The sequence below is a fragment of the Asterias rubens genome, chromosome 18 (genome assembly GCF_902459465.1).
Source record: "Asterias rubens chromosome 18, eAstRub1.3, whole genome shotgun sequence".
NCBI lineage: Eukaryota > Metazoa > Echinodermata > Asteroidea > Forcipulatida > Asteriidae > Asterias > Asterias rubens.
Window position 1 is genome coordinate 12,621,511 of NC_047079.1, and position 18,432 is coordinate 12,639,942.

Here is an 18,432-nt window from a genome sequence, read left to right on the forward strand (position 1 = left end):
TTATGTTGCCAACGGACCTTTGTGATGAGTGTATGGAAGATAAATGTCTTATTGAGCTTGAACTTGAAAACTAATAAGTTGTGTGGGGATTCTCACATCGTTAAATATGTTATAACCACGCATAAAGATTGGCTCATTGAGTCATTAGTGGTTTCTTTCCCTGCCTTCTAAGTGGGGACTCTTTCCCTGCCTTCTATAAGTGGGGATTCTCACATCGTTAAATATGTTATAACCACGCATGAAGATTGGCTCATTGAGTCATTAGTGGTTTCTTTCCCTGCCTTCTAAGTGGGGACTCTTTCCCTGCCTTCTATTATAAGTGGGGATTCTCACATCGTTAAATAAGTTATAACTACGCATGAAGATTGGTTCATTGGGTCATCAGTGGTTTCTTTCCCTGCCTTTCAACTGTTTGGACCCCGGGTTCGGATCCCATCTCAACCGGAGCATTGAATTACATTGGGTTTTCAGTCCCTACCTGGTTGCGTGGATTTTCCCTTATTGAGGTGTTTCCTCCCACATCTAAAACTGAGCACCCTTCTCCTTTTGTGCTCCTGGACGGGTGCTAAATACTTGTATCAGATGTAATAATTTGTAGTTTAGTGCCATTGGTTTTGCTCTTTTGAGCGCTTTGATCTCGATGAGTTGTACATGTATATGTTTGAGTGTATATTTGTATGTATGATTAAAATTGAAGTGGGTTTTTAATGAAGTTAGGGTGTTGATTCGTCATCTTGAAATAAGATACATTATTTTTATCAAATCTTAGTATTCCATTATATTCAATTAGTTTCATTAAAATTAATTATAGATGCAAGAAAGCTTTTCCTTCGACCTGAATCACAAGGAGACAGTGGAAGTGTTGTCTTGGATGATATTTTGCAGGTATGAAAACTCTTCTTTATAGTTCCCGAAGGCTTTTATATTTAATGAGCTATTTCAGATGTTATTAATAACCGTTTTCCCAGTTTTAATAAGTTTAACAGCGAACCATGAGTATATAGTTTAACGAAATAACCTCTGCATTCAACTGGTTGATGTACAGCCGATTGTCACTAACTGTTACGAACTCATTATACCTACACACAAACTAAAACTTCTTGGCAACACTGTTTTTTTACTATGTTATTACTTAATAACGGAAAATGACAAATGAATCAGTTGTGATTTCCCTGGCTTTTAACTTCCTTGTTCAAATTCCATCTGTCCTATATGATTATTGAAATACTATACACAGTTTTCACATGACATCTGTTGTAACCTCTGACCAGCTCGGTTTCCTTTTACTATGCAGGGATCGAGTGTTTAAATGCCAGGATGCAGAATGCAAAGCTTGTCGTATAATTGGGGATCTCCAAAACAAGTAAGGCAATACAAAAACCATTTTGAACTGTAAATAAAAGCTTGCTGTTCATTAGACTTGACTCAAGTCCCAATCCAATACCATCGCCAGAAAACTATTGTTTTGTGATGCACTGATTTCGCAACCTGTTCCGCGCGCGGGACCACAATATACATTGATACGACTTGTTTGTTAATAGACACTGGACACCTTTTCGGTAATTGTCAAATACCAGTCTTCTCAATTGGTGTGTATCTCAACATATGCATAAAATAACAATGAAAACTTGAGCTCAATTGGTCGTCGAAGTTGCGAGATAATAATGAAAGAACAAACCCTTGTCACACGAAGTTGTGTGCTTTCAGATGCTTGATTTCGAGACCTCAAAATCAAATTCTGATGTCTCAAAATCAAATTCGTGGAAAATTACTTCTTTGTCGAAAACTACGTTACTTCAGATGGAACCGCTTCTCACAATGTTGTATACTAAAGTTGTTTACCAATAATGATTTTGAGTAATTACCGAAAGTGTCCACTGCCTTTAAGTGGCGCGATATGCTTTAGGGACCACTAACACGAGAACGGGACTTGAATCGAGTCTAGCAGTTCATGGTCGTTCATGAAGATTCCCTTGTGACTGGAGTGTGAGTTCATGTTATGTGGAAGTGGTGGGTTGGTGTTTTTTACTGTCAGATTCACCGAAAACAGTAAACCAAGACAAACTCTTATATTTATGACTAAACAGATGTTGCAAGGTCGTTGAAATCATTCCAAGTAAATGTAACAAGGGAAAAGAACAAAGGTGTTGAACTGCACATGGCTCTCTCCTGATAAAATAAACACAAATTTGTGAGCCTTAAGTCAAGTTCATGTGTGATTTGGGTCAGATCTGGTGAAATTGAAACTTTGACATAGGCCTAGACTCTTTATTTTAATTATTTTATTACAAGATTTGAATTTGTTCTTGTTTTATTTTATTATAATTATTTTTGTGTGTAAGGGTTGGGTTTTCACAGAATGCTGAAAAAATATACATAGCATCGGGGACGATGTGTAGGGAAATCTACCCCCCCCCCCCCCACAGGAGATTCTGTCCCCGTCATGGCAGATTAACATGGACACTATTGATCATCTTCCATAACCCATTGGCGAATAACGGGAACTTTTATCAAACTTATTATCCCCTCAGATATCTGAAAGAAAAATGTGAGCACATTCACAAATGGATGAAGAATGCTCTAGAAAAGGACATAAGTGTAAGTACAACACAAAGCGCAGTCAGTCTTCTGAATAATGCCAGCCGTCGATTTCACCTAACTCTTCCCTATCACTGTAAAACAATCCGTAAAATTGACGGTGCTTTACCGGCTCATGGCAGCTAGGGTGCCAGGTAAATTGCAGTAAATTTCACAGTGGAAGTTTTGTTAATTGTGCCTTGAAGGGGAAGTTTGCAAAATTTTGAGTGTGAAATTTACTGCACTTTACCTGGCACCCTAGCTGCCGTTACGCGTTGAACGTGATCAATTGATTATGTTTGTTTTCACAATTTCATAGTGTAAATTTAGCCCAAATGTTTGTTTGATTCTTTTCAAAATTGATATGTTGTCCAAACATAAATGAAACTTAGATCGTTTTTAAATAAATAATAAAAGCAAGTTATAGTTGAAATTTTATTTGGATGTCTTTTAAAAGTCATAACAATTGTATATTTTTTCCCCAACAATATTGCAATCTATTTTTTCTCTAACATGAAATAGTTTCTATTTACACGCTCAGTACGCCGAGAAATTTTCAACATACTCCAAAAAATAAAATGCGGGCGCGACGTGTTCAAAATTTTAACAGTGTATCACAGCGTGCTCTTAACGTAAACGACGTTGGTGTACACTGATAGAAGTTACTCCTCCAAACTCGAGATCCCAGCATTTTCTGAAATCAACTGCAGCACTTGTAAATTGTAATAAATTGCAGCATATCGGCTTTGATTGAAGTTGGTAAATCGGGCACCATGTTGTTATCAGTAATGTTATTATTTATTTGAAGCAGCGCCAGACAGAGAGTATGTAGATAAGTTTTACTTTGGTTACACCAACTTGAATAAGACCGATTTAAGGTTGTTTATTTGTTGCACCTCGGATTTGTTTTAAAAACAAATTCCTACCATATTTTGGAGCATTCCTAAATGTAACTCCGTGTGTGTGGACAGCAAGCATACACTGTAAAAAATATATTAGTCAAAACAACGCTAATTAGTCATGTGAGACATGATTTTGATGCAAGTTAGTTAATCAGTGTACGTGTACAACAGTTAAGATTATGTGTGAAGTGTTTTCGTGTACGAGTATGGGCGAAGTGCAGAAATATAATCAACTTTTGATCGTGTGTACGAGTATGGGCGAAGTGCAGAAATATAATCAACTTTTGAAACCCGCAGGCAGGTTGTGTAACTCTTGGTTACTTCATATTAAGTCAATCAGACTCTTCTTTGGCCCAACAACGTAAGGCCCCACCGAAAAAAAAACACAAACAAAAACAACGAAATATCAGTTGATCGTCCCCTCCCTCATTTTTTTTGAGGACTCATCCTTTTTTCCCCCCTTTTTTTTCATCTTCTTTTTTTTCTTAAAAAGACACATTTTTTGTGTCTTTTTCTCTCTTTCAAAAAGATACATTTTTTGTGTATTTCTCATTAAACTTTTTAAGAACTTGTAAACTAGATAAAGCAAGTGGTGAATTTAAAACTGAAGAATTGGTGGCCAGTCTAAATTAAAACATTTGACGGCCACCTAAAAAAAATATAAAAAATAGAAGCCCCTGATCCTCCTCTTTTTGGAAAACCCCGGCCGATCAACTGGTATGTTTTGTACTTGGCCGGGCGATCAGCTTTCCCCTTCCTTCCATTTTTTGAACTGAACTCTAGAAACTGCTGATTATCTATCACAGGACTGGTACAGTCAGGAGAAGTCAAGGGTAACATCAGATCGCAAGGAAGCTTACTTTACGGAGTTCCCGCTGCTCATCTTAAAGATACTAGAGGAAAATGTAAGTGCTTCATCCTTCTTAAAATTGAAGTCCAGAATCGTCAACCCATGATGACTAGAGGATGGATTTACTTGTAATATTAGTGCGTGTGTCACAGTGTGAAACATTCTTGTATTCAAATTCTCAGGTTTTCCTATGGAAACTTGTTTAAGGGGACGTTTGCTAAATAAATCACTCTTTAAAAAAATGAAGTGTTGTTTTTGGGTTTTTTTTTTTTTATTTTTTTTTTATTCGAAGAATGCGGTTATACGTAAAAAGATATAAATTGTTATGTTCCAAAATTTTAATCTGATAAGCGTCCCCGCTTCGCAGACATTATATTTTCTATAGGGATAATTCTTTCTGCGATTTTTGACGATATCTAAACAGAAAAATTTGAAATGAATTTTTTGCAGTTCAATTTTATTTGATGTAACTGAGGATTATAACAATCGGACTGTTTTAAATATCAAAGGTATGCTTTGCGTGTAAAATGATTTTTGAGAAAAAAAATCGAAGTAGATTCGCTTTCCAAATTATACAAAATGAATGTTTATGAGTGCAGTGACAGTGACACTTTTTATTTTACCATACCACAATTCCAGGTGAATCAAGCTAAAGATATAAGCCCAGAGTTGCACAAGAATTTATTGTCTTTATGCTTCCAAGAATTGGACAAGACCATGGAATCATACGCCTGTAAGTACAATATGTATCAAACCACCGACTGGGTAGATTTTAATTAGTTTGGGGCAACTAAAGAAATTTTTGGGAGGGGAAGTTGAACCCGCGGCCTCCAAATTGACGTGTCGGTGCCCTACGAGAGTCATGCATCCATCCCTATTGTTTGAGATTTCCCTAGTTTGTCAACATCTTTGATCGCCGTTCCACAGTCATTTATGAACAATGACAATTAACCGGTGCAGTAAACAGACTCTTTGAAATTTGGATATGACAATTCGATGTTTCCACCGTGGTGTGAATGTGGACGATTTCCTGACACTGAGTGTGTCTATAGAAAATACAAAAGAACACCATTACAGGGCAAACGTGAACCTTAAAGGCACCGGACATCTGTGGTAATTGTCAAAGACCGGTCTTCTCATGTGGTGTATCTCAACATATGCATAACATAAAACAATCTGTGAAAAATTGAGCCTAATCGGTCGTCGAAGTTGCGAGATAATAATGGAAGAAAAAACACCCTTGTCACACGAATTTGTGTGCTTTCATGCTTGATTTCGAGACTTCACGCGTGAGGTCTCGAAATCAATTCAAATAATTTAGTGAGAAATTACTTCTTTCTCAAAAACTACATTACTTCAGAGGGAGCCGTTTCTCACAATGTTTTATACTATCAACAGCTCTCCATTGCTTGTTACCAAGTAAGTTTTTTGTGCTAACAATTATTTTGAGTAATTACCAATAGTGTCCACTGCCTTTAATCAAACAATGATTCCTGGTGTTTTTTCTCTTGCTTATCAGACTATGTCAAGATATACATCAGTGGAGAAACGCCTATCGCTGGAAATTGGAGGAACTTTTCTATAAGAGGAAGGAACAAGGAAAGAACAAGGAAAACACTTAAGGAGCCCAGACCAGCTTTCTTCGTGCAATACTCGGTATATAAAATAAACATTTATCTGTATACATTGCTAGTTAAAAAACAGCATCATTGCCATCACTGGTCCGTATTTTAAGCCTTAAGCACTATTCACACGACAGCAAAAACTGGGGTCGCTTGCTTAATTTGAGCATGACTGAACAATGTAGCAATGTTTGACAAGATTTTGCTAAAGCACTTTGGCAGTAGAATAGGTTGTCATTTCACACGAGGTGCATTTCGTCACAGATGTACAACCATGCTTCAAATTAGCAAGGGACCCTTGCTAAGTTGCTCTCGTGTGAAAGGGGCTTTAGTTGGTAATTAAAGCACGAACATCCGAGTCATTCAGTCTACAACCCTCCAATGATCCAGGGTTTGCCAACTGTGTTTACTTGTTAAAGACACTGGACACTTTGTGTAATTGTCAAAGACCAGCCTTCTCACTTGGTGTATCTCAACATATACATAAAATAACAAACCTGATAAAATTTGAGCTCAAATGGTCGTCGAAGTTGCGAGATAATAATGATAGAAAAAACACCCTTGTCACACGAAGTTGTGTGCTTTTATTCGAGACTTCAAATTCTAAACCTGAGGTATCGAAATCAAATTCGTGAAAAATTACTTCTTTCTCAAAAACTATGTCACTTCAGGGGGGGGGGGGCCGTTTCTAACAATGTTTTATACTATCAACCTCTCCCCAATACTTGTCCCCAAGTAAGGTTTTATGCTAATAATTATTTTGAGTAATTACCAATAGTGTCCACTGCCTTTAAATTAATATGAGTTAGGTTGAGGGTTTTCTGTTGCCCCAGTGGGGGAATCGACTTCCCTCAAAAGTATTGTAATTTCTGTCATTGGATAAAGGAAGAAGAGAAATATCAAGTTCACATTGCTCCTCTTAGCAATTCAGTTGACTGTTTTGTTGCTTTTATTCCAGACTGCTCTGCTGAACAACTTTGACAAAATATCAAGATGTCTCCAACAAATGAAGGTAACTACAATATCAATATTTTAGCTGACAATTAGTCCGAAACTGACTTTAAAAAGAATGAAAAACGTTGAGTTGTTTTCATTTCAGAAGGATAGTGAAGGATTGTGCCAGCCGAGCATGGACCAAGCAGATGACAGTGGGAATAATAATAACACTGGGTGGAGAGACGACTCCATCGAGAAACTGCTCCAAAAGATAAAAGAACAAACCCGTGATTGGTAAATAAACTTTGGTGTTTTTTATTGCATAGAAAGAGAAATTTCACTATGATATTGTGCTCGGGTTAAACAACACTGCAGTAATCACAATGTCATTATTTGGTTATAACTTTTAAAGGCAGTGGACACTATTGGTAATTACTCAAAATAATTATTAGCATAAAACCGTACTTGGTAACAAGTAATGGGGAGAGGTTGATAGTATAAAACATTGTGAGAAACAGCTCCCTCTGAAGTGACGTAGTTTTCGAGAAAGAAGTCATTTTCCACGAATTTGATTTCGAGACCTCAGATTTAGAATTTTAGGACTCGAAATCAAGCATCTGAAAGCACACAACTTCGTGTGACAAGGGTTTTTTCTTTCATTATTATCTCGCAACTTCGACGACCAATTGAGCTCAAGTTTTCATTGTTATTTTATGCATATGTTGAGATACACACCAAGTGAGAAGGCTAGTCTTTGACAATTACCAATAGTGTCTAACGTGTCTTTAAGCCGTTGGTCCCATGTGTTATGAACGCATGTAAAAGAACCAAGTGCACTTATCGAAAAGAGAAGGGGTTCGCCCCGGTGTTCCTGGTCCGATCGGCAGCAAATTGCACCATAGCACCTTGTAAAACATCACATGGTGCTCTCAGAATTAGGTCTCGTAATTCAAACGTAGTCCCACATCTTGCAGGAAATACTGTGTTACAACGCCAGGAGCGTCACTGGGTGACGGACATGTGCGCTATTGATAAGAAGCCACACTTATATTATTTATTGTCCTTTCTTTATCCAAATTGTGAATGAATGTAGCGGTTTTTGTCTAATTTGTAAATACAGCTCATTGTTACTGATACCGAGGATTTGTGACGACATGAGTGTCGATCAGTCTACAGTACTGACGAGAAATTGGTGAGTTTGGAATAAGTTTTTGTACAAATTGTTTGGAACAAATTGTTGTACAGTTCGTTGAATCAGTTTGTTCAAAGGCACTGGACACTATTGGTAAATACTCAAAATAATTGTTAGCATTGATAGTATACAAAATTGTGAGAAACGGTTCCCTCTGAGGTAACGTAGTTTTTGAGAAGGAGGTAATTTCTCACTAAGAAAAAATAATTGAATTCGAGACCTCAGCTGAGGTCTCGAATTCGAGGGAACTGAAAGCACACAACTTGTGCGACAAGGGTGTTTTTTCTTCTCTTGCAAATTCGCTGACCAATTGAGCTCAAATTTTCACAGGTTTGTTATTGTATGTTGGGATACACCAAGTGAGAAGACTAGTCTTTGAAAATTACCAAACGTGTCTACTGTCAAGTGCCTTTTAGGATGAGTTGTTGGTATCCTTTGACAATACCAAAGGTGTCCATGCCTTTAAATGAGAATGTATTGTTATGATTGCAAACAGGTTAATGGGAAACGAAAAGGAATCTGTGGACACAATCTGTGATGTGATTCGGTCATACTTGAGTCATCTTCGAGAACCATTTTGTTCCGTATTGGTGCCAGCCATAGGCGATGACGTAGTCTTTGGTTACATGCGTGGATTACTGGAGAGGTATTGTGAAGTTTCCATTTATAACTTTCTACCAAATCATCAGTAAAGATGGAGGGAGTTGAATAAACAGTTGCAAACTGCTCAATATCCATGTTCTTTTGAAAATTTAATAACTTAGATGTATTATACAGGATTTGTAGAGCTGGTTAAATAATCCCGAACAGTGTCCATGTTTTGTGTGATCAACCATACATGCATGAACAAACAAACCTGTGGAAGTTTGTGCTCATGTGGTCATCGAGGTAACGAGAAAATTTAAAAGAGACCGTGTGTTCTGTTTTTCAAACATCGAGTTTATTATCACGCGTGATAAAAACTATTGTTTTACTCGTTTCTCAGAAACGATAGCATTTTAGGCAGAAATATTTGAAGGAACCCTTTCTACCATTACTTACTCTAAATCATGCAAGATCTTTGAACACTTGTGTTTTTCGATCTTACCAATACTGTACTTTTCAATTTAATAATCAATGTTTTTTATTGTACTTTCGGCATGGCACGGATGGAAAGATTAATTCGTTGTACATAATTTTAAAAATATAAATTTTTCAGAGGACTCTGTGTACTGAGCTGTTCTGTGGCTCAATAGGAAAATTCAAACTCAAAAAGGGTTTATTATTGTTCAGATATCACATCTTCTCAGAAAATAGATTTTAAAAATGTTGGGTTGACCTTTTGACCTCCGGATTTCGTGCTGGCGCTCTGACAGCTGAATTTATTTAGCCCTGTTGGCGGTCTCCCTATTTATACCGTGTGTCTAAAAAAAACACTATACACTTTGGAAATGGCTGCCGATTAAAAAAATTATGAGTCTTGGGGAATGGTTTAGATATAGATAGCTTATGAATTCAACTTTCATATGACACCAAAAAAAATGCTTGGCTGAGCACTGCTCACTGAAGAATAAGTAGCCGACATCTTGGAGTGAATTTTGCAAGCTCCAAAGGACTTATTCTCACAATTCGGAAGGCTGCGCAACCTATTTTTCATACCCTTACAGCCATTGTACACTTTCGGTAAACAGTATTGTCCAAGGCCCACACTTCGTGTATCACAACTTATATATAAAATAACAAACCTGTGAAAATTTAGGCTCAATCGGTCATCGGAGTCGGGAGAAAATAACGGGAAAACCCACCTTTTTCGCCGTGTCATGACATGTGTTTAAAATTAATCCGTAATTCTCGATATCGAGACTTGATATTGTTTTACTGTTTTCTCAAAAAGTAAAGCATTTCATGGAATAATATTTCAAGAGAAGTCTTTCACCATTTGTAAGTTGTTTGTAAATCTGTGAACTTTTTTGTTTGTTCCGAAAGTGTCCAATGGCTTTAACAAGTGCTCACCCAATCATGAATTATTTTCGGCGTGTTTTGTGTCATATGAAGGTTGGGTCCATAAGCTATCCATACATATAAACCTTTTCCCCCAGAATCATGTATTTTTTATTCGGCAGCCATTTCAAAAGCATTTTGTCGACATTATTGGTTAGGTGGCATTCTGATGAACAGGTGCCGTTTACCTTTGTCGTGTTACTACCAGTAAACACTTTCTTTCAATTTGTTTTCCATGAACTAGACGACTCAAATGTGACGGTAAGGAGTCGGATCGCCTGGCAGTATGTGATAAGTTGCACAGGGAATGTGACCAACTTGGAGAGTTTCTTCAAGAGTTTGTTACAAAGGAACTTGAGGTATACAATTAACGACTTTAGGATAGAACCTTTTAGCTCACAGGGAATGTGACCAACTGTAGAGTTTTTTCAAGATTTTATTACAAAGGAACAATTGTTATACAATTAACAGCTTTAGGGTATAGACTTTAGCTCAAATTGAAATAATATCCAGGATTTGATAAGTTGCACAGGGAATGTGACCAACTGGCGCTGGAGTTTCTTCAAGAGTTTGTTACAAAGGAACAAGAGGTATAACAACTTAAGGGTAGGCCTATAACTCAAATTGAAATAATTACAGGGGTGTTCATTCATTAATGCGGCAACCTCAATATTATCAAATTAATCGTTAATTTGTTTAAGTATAATGTTTGAAGCTTTGCATGGTGTGGAGAAATAGGAAGAAACTTTAAATTTGTAGTAAACTTGCGGGCACAACTTATAAATCTCTTTTGTGCGAGTGTTGGATTTGAGAAGAACCGGTTTGGTCTCAACGTTTCAAACAGTATACTCTGCTCGTCTTCAGAGTAAATGTTTTTGTTTCTTCAAAGGTCAAATTGAGCAAACGTTTGTTATTGTGATGATTAGCGTTGATATTATTTTGGTTTGTTTTTATGTAACACAGGTCAGCACACGGTTCGATGTTGTCAGGAAGATGGCGGACGTGATACAAGCTACCGAGGAGGAGACGATTATCACAAACATGGTTGTAAGTAGTATTAATCAAACTTGACTGTGTGAATGTTAAAAAATATCATGAAGTCTAAGCAAACGTGTGTATATAGCACTAGTCTTGGTGCAAGACGTTTCTCGTTTCCCTTTCACGCACACCGCGGTCAAATTCACCGACAGCACGCGCGCCGACTCACCTGACTTTAAGTCCACTCTCCGCCCCGGAGAAACCCGGGGCGGTGAGTGGACTTTAAGTCAGGTGAGTCGTTGCGCGTGCTGTCCGTGAATTGGCCGCTGTGTGCGTGAAAAGGAAACGAGAAACGTCTTGAACCAAGACTAATAGAGCACCGAAGGAACACGATGATTAGAAACCATTTTAATCCTGAAAAATACGAAATGCGCATAGAGACAGCCAACAGTGGTTGCTGCCTCACTGACCGCAAAGCTATACACATTTAAACCAATCTTTGAAATGTTGACAACAAGTTGACGTTTAAAACGGTGAACCCGTAGCCTTGCTTTAGCCAAACTAAAGATAATTATTTAAATTATACACATTTTTTTGGACAGTTTCTGATACCACATATTTATTTTATATTGCTATTATAGTAACTCGACGAAACTGTTTTCACTATCATTTTGTTGCTTCGTATAATATGTTTTGTGCTTCCTTTTCTGTCTACCACTGTATCCAAGCCTATAACGTTATACCTAATGCATAAAGTTTATACCATGTCTGTTTCATGTGGTATAGGTTATTTCCAGTAAATATCCAGACATCAAGCAATCACATGCAAAACGGCTCCTGAAAGTCCGGGGTGGATTGACAAAAACCCAGATAAGTTCGGTAAGTGTATCAACATTCCATTAAAAAACAGAGAATAAAGAAGTGATAACTTTCCGTCAGTTTTGATATACTCTTAGTTTACTGTTTTGTGTTTGTTACCTGGCGCACATTTTAGCTGTTAAGAGAGCCATGGGTGCATAACTTTGTCTTCTTCCTCTTCCTTACTGATGCTGCTTCAAAGTTAGTTTAAAGTTTTTTCTGATGTATTTTGCAACTTTTAAGGTATTTTTATATCGAATCCAATCTGATTATGGTTGCAAATAAACGATCCTAACCTCACCTTACCTTATAACTTAACATTACTGCACTGCACTGCGGCTCGACGCACGCGTGAAACCATGATCCGCAACCTCGATCAAGCGCAATATAATACATTGTGCAAGTAAAAACTGACCAGCAAGATATGAACACCTCATTGTGTGCGTTTGATAAGCTTCCCTGTGTCGACCCCGCTGTGCTCATTCGGGTGAGCCCCTGACAAGAGCTAATCGAACGCTCACTCACCCTCTCATGGTGACGTCATGCACCTCAGGCCAGCCCCAAGTGACCCACTCCACAAGTAGGGCACTTGGGGTTGACCCGGGTGAGCCCCTGGAATGACGTATAAAAGCTATTCGAACGTACCGGGGGCAGATGGGGGTCGACCCGTGGGAAGCTAATCGAACGCATCCATTGTATTCTTGAATGCATCCAGAGAAGCTGAGAAGTATAGGGTCCATCTCATGAATGATGAAGCTTACCTCCCTGGGGTGGGCTTTGGCGGTCGTAACCAATAACTGTTTCGGCCATTGGCCAGTGCTTAACCAACGGGCAACTCAACCGAAACAGTTATTGGTTACGACCGCCTAAACTCACCTGGTTACTGCAGTGTTGGGTGAGAAATAAGCGTTGTATGCCTACGTGTGTTTCGTTCCTATCTCGAAAATTTTACTAAACGGTTTTGAAAAACCAATTCATGAGTTTTGGCTGAAGGGATTAATTGATTTCTAATATCAAATTAATATTCACAGATTATATCTTCGTCACTTGAAATGAAACGAAAGACACCCACAGATGGGTTTGGAGAAAAGACGATATTCTCTAAACTGCCAACGAAATAAGGTGAATGTGACAACATGACAGTAGCAGAACATTTTGTGGTAAAACTAGAGGGTGACAAGTTATTTTAAGTGATACATGCCGGTATACTTATTAAATAACACACCTTTAGTCGTTATTATGCAATTTTGTTAGTGTTTATATTTTGCAATTTTTTAGTGATATTTAACTGAACTAACTTCATATTAATTGTGATGCGTCACCTGAGAGCGACAGGGAAGTGTCAAGTAAAAATGCCTGTTTTATTGTGACTAAGATGATTTGCCGCCTATGATTGTTTGGTAATATTAGTAAGTAAAGACAGGGCTGTATTCAGTGACCGATGTTTGTGAATCTTAGAAATAGTCACGTCTCTTTGAAACGACTGATGTCTTTCAGAAAGTTTTGACTGCTGTATTTCAAATATTTATTTCTCTCACTTAACTGCACGACAACGGTTGTAAAACCAACGTTTAAGAATAATCAATATGCCACTGTCTATTTTTTTTTATATTCGAGTGTTTTTTATTAATAAGAAACGTAAATAAAGTTTGTAAATAGTGCTTTAATGGTTAAGTTATAAAGCTTTAAGAGGTATATAATGGCTACCATAGTTACACCTTTTAATAAAAATAAGAAAAATGTGGTGAACAAACTTGAAGTAGACAGGGTTTTACTATTTGCTGAGACGGAATTAGTCTGTTGTAAGGCCGTGTCCGAAATGGCGACTAAGGCTACAGCTACGGCTAGATCGCCCGCGTCTGCCTATTCTTCAACACTGGTAGACGCGCTGATCTAGACGTAGCTGTAGCCGAAGTCGTCGTTTCGGACACGGCCTTAGTTTAACAACACCCAACACAAAATTGTGTTTCCATGGTTCAAGGTAAGTTCAATTATGTGTACACATTATTATAGTTTTATATTAAGCATAAAGTTAGTAGCTTTTAGAAGTATGAGCGATGAATTATTGTACTGCTTAAAGACACAGACTGGACACCTTTGGTAATTGTCAAAGACAAGTCTTCTCATTTGATGTATCTCAACATATGCATCAAATAAAACAAACTGTGAAAATTTGAGCTCAGTTGGTCGTCGAAGTTGCGAGAGAACAATGGAATAAAAAACACCCTTGTCACAGAAGTTGTTTGCTTTCAGATGCTTGAATTCGAGCTGAGGTTGCGAATTCAATTAAAATATTTTAGTGAGAACTTACTTCTTTCTCAATAACTACGTTACTTCAGAGGGAGCCGTTTCTCACAATGTTTTATACTATCAACAGCTCTCCATTGCTTTTTATACCAAGTAAGTTTTTATGCTTACAATTATTTTGAGTACTTACCAATGGTGTTCAGTGCCTTTAAAGGGAAGGTACACGTTTGGTATTTACTCAAACCAAATATTAACTTAAAAACTGATTTGGTGACGAGCATTGGAGAGCTGTTGATATATAAAACATTGTGAGAAACGGCTCCCTCTGAAGTAGCATAGATTTTGAAATAGAGGTAATTTGTCACTAAAATAATAAAAGACTTCTAGCTAGAAGTCTTTTGTTCCTATCTGAAAGCACATAAATTCGTCAAACAAGGGTGTTTTTACATACATCATTTTCTCGCAACTCCGATGACCAATTGAGCTCAATGCATATGTTGAGATACACCAAGTGGGAACACTGATCTTTGACAATTACCAATAGTGTACCTTCCCTTTAAGTTTGCTATTGTGTTCAGTACTTATGCATTGTGGAGAGACGTTTATTGTGAAACCATTGTTTCTCCTCCATTCTGATTGTTGAAATCTAAATCGAGGCTTTTCATGCACCCTTTGTGTAATGTAAATTAGCTTTTTATATACTGCCATACTTATAAAAAAAACTGGGTTATTTGGTTATACACTTACCGATGTGTGCTAAGCATAAGTGTATGCTTAATGCGTTTTCATGTGATGTGGACGCTGCATTTAAGAGCGGATGACCAACGTACAGTGCCCAATTACATTGGATGACCAATGTACAGTGTGCTAAGCAGTTTCTTAGCATGAAATTTCTTCCTATATAAAAACAGGATTACCCACCGAAGTTCCATTTGTTGCATGTTACTTGTATTCAGCTGTTGTTTGGTTATCCTGGAAATTTGGTTGGTAATCCTGTTTTGAGCAAGGCAAACATTTCATGCTTAGCAAGATTTGTGTGCTTAGCAGCTCTATGAAACTGGGCCCAGGTCTGTTCGAACAGGTGCGGGTAAAATAATAATAATTGATTATTAATGTTATTATCATGTGTATGTCTATCATGTTGATGAATACGTAATTATTGTAGCGAAGGATATGTTTTCCTGGCCAATTTCAATAAAACCTCATTCAATTAAACACCCCGATCACATTTTGATTTCGTTTAAAAATGACTGCTCCATGACACAGTCAAAAGGAGTTATTCAAGTTCAATATTTTAACAATCACTGGTCAAAGAAGATCATTCATAAATACCTCAGACAGTTTCGCTATTCATATTGGTGGAGAGCGCGTCACGTGAGGGTGTTTAAACCTTTCGTTTATAACCGGTTGTGAGCGGAGACTAGTCTTGATGCAAGACGTTTCTTGTTTACGGGCGATGCAGGCGCTGTCGGTGAGTTGGCCGCGCTGTGTGTGGAAAGGAAAGCCAGCGAATATGCACCAAGACTATACGCGCATGCGCACGAACGGAACCAGAAAACACACATCGTACATGTACATGTAACATGTATTCTGAACATACCATGGAGGTTGAAACATACAGAGCTCAAGCACGTTGGAAACGGATAAGTTTTACAGGAAACATACAGAGCTCAAGCACGTTGGAAACGGATAAGTTTTACAGGAAACATACAGAGCTCAAGCACGTTGGAAACGGATAAGTTTTACGGAGTTACTTTATTACACCTTTAATCAATATAGGTATTTATGAATGGGAATGGGAATCGGTTTTCAACTAGTGGTTTAGACACGCCGAGGCCTGGTTCTTGATAATTTACCTCGACTTCGTCTCGGTAAAATTATCAAGAACCGGGCCTCGTTGGGATTAAACCATTAGTTGAAAACCTGTTCACCACACATTGGTTCCCTATTATTCAAATTCATTCGGTCGCACGGATCATTCAATTTCGCAAAAGCAAACCGCGAGAGGCTGTGTCAACCATTCAATTATCATTCAATTAACAAGGTTTTTATAGTAGAAATGCAATTGAAGAATAGAAAACAAAATAGTATTGAACGCCAATCATGAAATAATGACTAAACAAACTAATGAGAAGAACTATTTCACGTGTGCTCAAAAATTAAAACGAACTTCAATTTGATGGGATTATAGGCAAGTGTGTGAATTCGAATGAGTGTTAATAAAGTTGAATGAACTTTTTTTTTCCTGCTGAAATTGGTCGGGATAAGGCTTTAATTTGAAAGTAAAATAAAAAAATATATATAAATACTCTGAGTTTTAGTTTGGTCTTTATCTCTAAAGTTCTCTAACCGGCTGATAAACCTCCATCCCTTATTCCTGGGTGTCAGAGACGCACCCAAGTATAATAGAGACACTCAAGTACTATTATAATAAGAGACACAACCAAGGGCCTAAACTATAAGAGACACTCTCAAGTACTATACGAGACACAACCAAGTATAATAGAGACACTCTCAAGTACTATAAGAGACACAGCCAAGTATTAAGAGACACTCTCAAGTGCTATAAGAGACACAACCAAGGGCCTAAACTATAAGAGACGCACCCAAGTATAATAGAGACACTCTCAAGTACTATAAGAGACACAACCAAGTATTATAGAGACACTCTCAAGTGCTATAAGAGACACAACCAAGGGCCTAAACTATAAGAAACACAACCAAGTATAATAGAGACACTCTCAAGTACTATAAGAGACACAACCAAGTATAATAGAGACACTCTCAAGTACTATAAGAGACACAACCAAGTATTAAGAGACACTCTCAAGTGCTATAAGAGACACAACCAAGGGCCTATAAACTATAAGAGACGCACCCAAGTATAATAGAGACACTCTCAAGTACTATAAGAGACACAACCAAGTATTATAGAGACACTCTCAAGTGCTATAAGAGACACAACCAAGGGCCTAAACTATAAGAGACACAACCAAGTATAATAGAGACACTCTCAAGTACTATAAGAGACACAACCAAGTATAATAGAGACACTCTCAAGTACTATAAGAGACACAACCAAGTATTATAGAGACACTCTCAAGTGCTATAAGAGACACAACCAAGGGCCTAAACTATAAGAGACACACCCAAGTATAATAGAGACGCTCTCAAGTGCTATAAGAGACACAACCAAGGGCCTAAACTATAAGAGATACACCCAAGTATAATAGAGACACTCTCAAGTACTATAAGAGACACAACCAAGGGCCTAAACTATAAGAGACGCACCCAAGTATAATAGAGACACTCTCAAGTACTATGTTTGAGAGACACAACCAAGGGCCTAAACTATAAGAGACACACCCAAGTATAATAGAGACACTCTCAAGTGCTATAAGAGACACAACCAAGGGCCTAAACTATAAGAGACGCACCCAAGTATAATAGAGACACTCTCAAGTACTATGTTTGAGAGACACAACCAAGGGCCTAAACTATGAGAGACACACCCAAGTATAATAGAGACACTCTCAAATAAGAGACACAACCAATGGCCTAAACTATAAGAGACACACCCAACACTCTCAAGCACAGACACTACTGTCAGAGACGTTAAAGGCAGTGGACACTATTGGTAATACTCAACATAATTATCATCATAAAACCTAGTAATGGGGAGAGGTTGATTGTATAAAACATTGTGAGAAACAGCTCCCTCTGAAGTAAAGTAGTTTCGAGAAAGAAGTAATTTTCCACAAATTTGATTTCGAGACCTCACGTTTAGAATTCGAGGTCTCGAAATCAAGCATCAAAAAGCACACAACTTTGTGTGACATGGGTGTTTTTTCTTTGATTATTATCTCGCAACTTCGACGACCGTTTGAGCTCAAATTTTCATAGGTTTGTTATTTTATGCATATGTTGAGATACACCAACTGTGAAGACTAGTCTTTGACAGTTACCAATAGTGTCCACTGTCTTTAACGTTTTACTTTTTAGTTGATCAAAATTGCATGAATGAATTAATCCTGCGATTGATTGTATATCAGTGTGACACATTTGACAAATAAAATCGTCGACACAAAATGATTTGAATTTTCAGACATGCTTGAAGCAATTGGTTTATACATGTTACCAGTCACATTGCCCAGTACCCCCCCCCCCCCAATTAATGCTTATGTATCCTTTATTTCAACACAGTTCAATTGTGTGTACGTAGTAACTATTTTCTTTAATTTATCCATAACTACATATTATCCAAAATCCACCCTGTGTCTATCATGACCA

The 18,432-nt window shown here is 37.6% G+C and overlaps 1 protein-coding gene across 3 annotated transcripts in view; it reads left to right on the forward strand.

The window, feature by feature from the left end:
- Positions 1-13,769, forward strand: part of LOC117302502 (exocyst complex component 3-like) — a 29,019-nt gene extending 15,250 nt beyond the window's left edge. For all 3 annotated transcript variants that reach the window (XM_033786462.1, XM_033786463.1, XM_033786464.1), the window contains exons 9-22: positions 812-885; positions 1,295-1,363; positions 2,532-2,598; positions 4,286-4,384; positions 4,969-5,062; positions 5,849-5,985; positions 6,910-6,963; positions 7,051-7,181; positions 8,008-8,079; positions 8,576-8,725; positions 10,304-10,418; positions 11,023-11,106; positions 11,824-11,916; positions 12,927-13,769. In XM_033786462.1, coding sequence (XP_033642353.1) covers positions 812-885; positions 1,295-1,363; positions 2,532-2,598; positions 4,286-4,384; positions 4,969-5,062; positions 5,849-5,985; positions 6,910-6,963; positions 7,051-7,181; positions 8,008-8,079; positions 8,576-8,725; positions 10,304-10,418; positions 11,023-11,106; positions 11,824-11,916; positions 12,927-13,016 — 1,329 coding nt within the window. In that variant the 3' untranslated portion in view covers positions 13,017-13,769. The remainder of the gene's footprint in view (positions 1-811; positions 886-1,294; positions 1,364-2,531; positions 2,599-4,285; positions 4,385-4,968; positions 5,063-5,848; positions 5,986-6,909; positions 6,964-7,050; positions 7,182-8,007; positions 8,080-8,575; positions 8,726-10,303; positions 10,419-11,022; positions 11,107-11,823; positions 11,917-12,926) is intronic.
- Positions 13,770-18,432: the final 4,663 nt, after the last annotated feature.